Source organism: Theropithecus gelada, chromosome 9 (assembly GCF_003255815.1).
Source record: "Theropithecus gelada isolate Dixy chromosome 9, Tgel_1.0, whole genome shotgun sequence".
NCBI classification, from domain to species: domain Eukaryota; kingdom Metazoa; phylum Chordata; class Mammalia; order Primates; family Cercopithecidae; genus Theropithecus; species Theropithecus gelada.
Genome location: NC_037677.1, coordinates 32,882,176 through 32,887,710, shown reverse-complemented (window position 1 = coordinate 32,887,710; position 5,535 = coordinate 32,882,176). Strand labels below are relative to the sequence as shown.

At 45.7% G+C, this 5,535-nt stretch overlaps 1 protein-coding gene across 3 annotated transcripts in view; it reads right to left on the bottom strand.

Annotated features, from left to right (window-relative positions):
• Positions 1-5,535, bottom strand: part of RSU1 (Ras suppressor protein 1) — a 237,890-nt gene extending 232,355 nt beyond the window's left edge. The window contains exons 1-3 of one of the 3 annotated variants that reach the window (XM_025396280.1): positions 5,476-5,535; positions 5,298-5,378; positions 4,946-5,057 (exon numbers count right to left, since the gene is read on the bottom strand). In XM_025396280.1, the coding sequence (XP_025252065.1) occupies positions 4,946-5,054 (109 nt within the window). In that variant the 5' untranslated portion in view covers positions 5,055-5,057; positions 5,298-5,378; positions 5,476-5,535. Of the gene's footprint in view, positions 1-4,945; positions 5,058-5,293 lie in introns of all 3 variants that reach the window. The other 2 variants (XM_025396282.1, XM_025396281.1) reach the window with 2 other exon arrangements.

Below are 5,535 nucleotides of genomic sequence, written 5' to 3'. Positions count from 1 at the left end.
AACCCCCTTTCAAAAAAAAAAAAAAAAAAAAAAAAAAAAAAAAAAAAAAAAAAAAAAAAAAAAGAAATACAAAAAATAGCCGGGCGAGGTGGCGGGCGCCTGTAGTCCCAGCTACTCGGGAGGCTGAGGCCGGAGAATGGCGTGAACCCGGGAGGCGGAGCTTGCAGTGAGCTGAGATCCGGCCACTGCACTCCAGCCTGGGCTACAGAGCGAGACTCCGTCTCAAAAAAAAAAAAAATACAAAAATTAGCCAGGCGTGGTGGCGCATGCCTGTAATCCCAGCTACTCGGGAGGCTGAGGCAGGAGAATCACTTGAACCCAAGAGGAAGAGGCTGCAGTGAACAGAGATCACGCCACTGCACTCCAGCCTGGGCAACAGAGCAAGACTCTGTCTCAAAAACGAAAAAAATAAAAATAAAAAATTTTTAAAAAAGATTTTAATAAGGATTATAGCTAAAATTACAGGTTCTCCCTGGCTCTTTTATCTTTCCCCCAAAGCAGGTCTACATGGATAGCATGTGTTCCAGGTTGAGCAAGACTTTTGAGATAGCTCTTCCAGATAACCCATGCTCTTATTTGTTTATTATTTTGCCCGCTCCTTTAGAAAGACCACTCCCTTGAAAGCAGGTTGTTTTCTTTTCGAGGATTTATCTGAAAAATATTTTAGTCTAACTTGGAAAAAAAAAGATAAAGGCGTGACCACCCAGAGAGGGCAATACACTTGAAGAGATTAAAAAAATCAGGAGACACTTAAATACGAGAAATGAAAGAAAGTTCCTCCGGCTACAGCTGGGATTCTGTCTCTATGGAAATGGAAGCTGACTACAGGGCCCTTCAAAATCAACTTTATCAACCAGATGAAGACAGCTGCTGCCTGGTAAAGAGTTTCTGCAGTGAAATCTCTTTAATAAAAAGAATAAAATCAGCAGCATTACGATTATGCTTGGAAGTTTTTTTGTTGTTTTTTTTTTAAGAGACAAGGTCTTGTTCTGTCGCCTAGTAACACGATCATAGCTCACTACAAACTCAAACTCCTGGGCTCAAGCAATCCTCCCACGGCAGCCTCCCTAACAGCTGGGACTGCAGATTCGCACATCACCCTCAGCTCATGTTTTAAGTTTTCCAGAGATGGGGTCTCGCTCTATTGCCCACACTGGTCTTCTTGGAAGCTTTAAGGAGAATATGTGTGCAAATTACCTGCCATGTGAAAACAAAATGATAGAAAAGAAATAAATTAGGACAAATTTTAAATAAAGAGCTATCTATATCAATTAGAACCTTAGGCAAAAGGACCAAACACTACAGGTTCTAATAAGCCACACAAAAAATTCCAACACCTGATACAAATGCCTTACCCAGTGGAGTCAACAAAGCGAAATTCTTGGTTCGGGCCATTGACTATGTTGGAACTGGGTATGTCTGAGGCATAGGGCCCATAGCTGGATATTCATATTAATAGTTAACATTTAATGTACATTATTGGATCTAACACTAACTAGTTAATAACATTTAATGTGCATTATTGTATTTAACATGAACCATTAAGCCAGTCTTATGAAGTGGTTACTTAGGTTACCATTTGTTAAGGAACTTGAGGATCAGAGAGGTTAAGTAGCTTCTCTAAGGTTACACAGTACTAAGTAGCAGAATTGGAACTCACGTCTATCCAAATCTAAGTTCCCCTCCTATGCTCTGTACTCCTCTGCCTCTCCTGGTAGGAAGTGAGCATTTCTAGAATCTGGCTGGACTACCAGAAAACTGTAGAACCTGTCTGATATCTGTCTCCAGCCTAAGAAGTTTTCCCCGTCAGAAAGCTCTTGGTACCTAAATTCCTCAAAACATGTTTCAAAGGTAATTTGCTGTCTCTAAGGAAGTGCTGCGTTAGAACATACAACTCTCCCAAGAAGAAAGACGGGCATCTCGTACGCTTAGTAGTACAAAACCTTACTTTTATCTTCAAAGCTTAATTCTTACCTCTTGAGAAATTAAACAAAGTAAGAATGAAGAGAAAGCCTGAGATGCAAGAAACAGCTATTCTCTGTACATGCAAGTTAACTGTTCCTTGTGTTTAAGCTGGATACTAATATATAAAACTTCCTGGTTCCAGCTAAGATTTTATCAGTAAAGAAACATGTAGGTTGGGTGTGGTGGCTCACATCTGTAATGCCATCACTTTAGGAGGCCAAGATGGGGGCACTCCTTGAGCCCACAAGCTTGAGGCCAGCCTGGGCAGCATAGCAAGACCCCATCTCTACAAAAAAATAAAAAATAAAACCATTAGCCAGGCGTGGTGGTGTGTACCTATAGTCCCAGCTACTCAGGAGGCTAAGGTGGGAGGATTGCTTGAGCCTGGGAGGTTGAGGCCACAGTGAGATGTAACTGCACCACTGCATTCCAGCCTGGGTGACAGAGTGACACCCTGTTTTCTGAGGAGCGGGGGGAGGGAATTCTTACACTTGTAATTAATGGAGCCATGTGAAGTATTTTGCTACTTGTATATATTAAGCAGTGTGTCACTGTGCGTGCACTGCTGAGAACAGCCCTGGTGCAGGCTCCGAAGAGCATCCTGGAACCCTCTAGGCTCCGAGGAGTCCCAAGGTCAGGGAGTTTGCAGAGAGCAGCCTTGGATCAATGCTACAGAAGCCTGAGGAGGTGGAATCTGGAAATCTCCAAATTCACTTCCACCCAACTTCCCAAAAAGTACAATTATTCATTGTTAGCTCCTTCTTTAGGAAAATTTAAGAATGGTCTCGCTTTTCACCACCCAATGTTATACCAGAAATATATTTCAGGAAGCAAGTGGCTATCTTTTCTTCCTTAATAAAAGCCAAAGCTTCAAAGAGATAACAGAGCTGAACCGAAATAGCTAAGCCATTCTCCCCATTTCTAAATATTACATAAAGTCTCCTCTTCAAAAGCCGAAGGGTATAAAGTTCCTCTGCTGAAAGCAGCCTCTCATCTACCCAGTGAGAACGAGCGCTGGAGGGAGGAAAGCCGTGGGGCCAAGAGTCCTGCTGTACAAGGCATCATCTTCCTTATCCCCTTCTCTTTCTCCTCTGTACCAACAGTGCCCCAATAATGACCATGGTCATGGCAGAGCCAGGCAGAGGCAATGGTACACTCAGATATCCAACTCCAGAGGCATCTGCTCAGTTGCTGACAGCAAGGACCCTTACAGACTGCAAGAGACCAACACACACCAACGCTGAGACGCTCACTAGTACACAAACTCAGTTTAATGGCACGTATTTCCATAAAGCCTACGGAACACAAATCTACCTTTCCTCCCTTTTCCTTCTGCCAAGACATATCAAGAGCGTCAACTCCAACCTCTGTCGCAGGCAGGTTTTCAAACCGTGAAAACCATGGATTCACAGTAAACCGACTCTGCTGTTCTCTCCATGCCTAAATGGCTATCCATCACCTCTCCGGGTGTCCTGAACATCTCCCTTCTTCTCTCGTCACATCCTGGACCTGATATCTCAAACTCACAGGCCTAATCCATCATTCTTTCATTTTCTTCATTCCTCAACTATTTTTGAGCATCTGCTGTGCTCCAGGCACTACTATAAAAGAAAAAAAAAATGCAAGCATGAATATTGCACGGTTTTTGTCTTCCCAAAGTCCCAGCGGAGAAGAGAGACTTCTAGATTTAAAAAAAAAAAAAATAACCATACAATCCTATGTGACAGGAGTCACAAAGCAACGCACATGTCCAACTTCACAGGAGAGGGAGTGGCTATGTTAGCTTGGTGCAGACGGAGAAGATTTTACACAGGTGGTGATAGTCTAAGCTGACTCTTATAAGTAAAAGGATTTCGGGTGCAAAAGACTGAGAAGGAGGGAAAACAGAATTCGTAAAGGCACAAAGGTCTGAACAAGTAGGCTCTGGTCCAGATAGAGCAATAGGTTCAGAATGGCTGGAATGCCAACTGCATGGAAGGGTAAGGTTGTGTTCAGACTCAGAAAGGCCTTGTACATCACACCAAGAAACCTGGAGCATTACCGTCGGTAACAGACAACCTGGAGAAGTATGGAGAGGGTTTAAACCAAAGTCACGTCAGCCCGAGGAAGTGCTTTATCTCACTTATCACAGGTTTTTCAAATATTGAAATTACTAGCCAACATCTAAAAATTAGCAAATTTCACATAAAAATATAGAATCTTGACTCCTTTAAGAGAATAATCTGGCACACTGGGCTAACATTCCTATGGCGACATGTGTCAGAGTAGCAGGTGCGGCAGCTGGCCCCTTCAGGTGGGATACCTATCACCTAGTCCATGACCGCCCCTGACCGCCCTCACTTGGAGGCACGTGAATTTGCAATCCCTGATTTTAAGGGAGAGGGTAACACCACCGACGGGGATTACAGGAAAATAACACTGAAAGTGACCCGGTGATTAAACTGGGCAGTGAAACTGAAGGCAAGAGGGCAATTTAGGAGGATTTCATCACAGCCTGAGGAGGTAAGAAAAGCCTGAACCAAGTTCGGAGAATAAATACGCAGAAGAATGTAAAGATTCAAGATATGCTTAAACTGCTCCAGGCACAAGAATGCTTATTAATCATGGAACTTTTGTGTGTCATTTGTTCATGGACACAGACTATTAGGAGACAGGAAGGACTCAAAATTAATTCTCAATTAAAAATAAAGTGGCTATTAAGCAAACTACGTGGAAAATCCACCTCAGCGCCATACAGCAGAGACAACCGATGAGGCACAGCTGTCTGTGATTCTCATCGTGGACTCTCAGGATCGTTTTCCAGGTGGAACAGAACAAATCCTACTGCAAACCCTCTGCGCGAAGCCCCTGACAAGTGATGTTTACAAGCAGGGGCTAGGGTCTAAACCAGTACAATCGCTCACAGCAGGACCAGCAGTGAACTGGCAAACTTAGAAAGCCTTCCGGCTCATCCACGGGAGGGTCCTGCCCGAGAACTCACAGAGGCCGTTGACATCCAGCATGTTGGAGATGCCCCGGTCACTCATGTCCACTTCGGGCTGATTCTTCTCCCGGCTCTCCTCCACCAACTTCTTCAGAGACTTGGACATGGTCTGCACCAAACAACAAAACACGTGGGCGATGGCAGCAAGCGCAGGGGCGGAAAGGAAAGAGGTCTTCGCTGCCACTCTGAGGCTTCCCCAGGGTTGGAGCGGGTGGGCGTCCGAGGGCGTCCCAGGGGTTGGTCCGGGTGCGGGGAGGGGATGGGGTAGGGCAGGGGAGTGGGAAGGGTCCAGCCCCGCTCCGGCAACGCAGCGAGAAGCAACCCCAAGTGCCACGCCGCACACACTCACCGAGGAAGGTAGCCCCTAAGAGGGTAGGCGTGCAACCACAGGCTTCAGCAGGACGCACTCCGGCTGCGAGAGATGCCCTCGCTCCCCGAAACACCGGCACTGAACCGCGAACACGCCCTGTCTCGGCGCCCCGCGCAGGCGCACACAGCTCAGCTGACAGCTCCACGCCCGACCCTACCCATATTAGGAGAACAGCTCGCTAGACGTGGCTTCTGAGCCAGGCTCCGCCCTTAAAAGT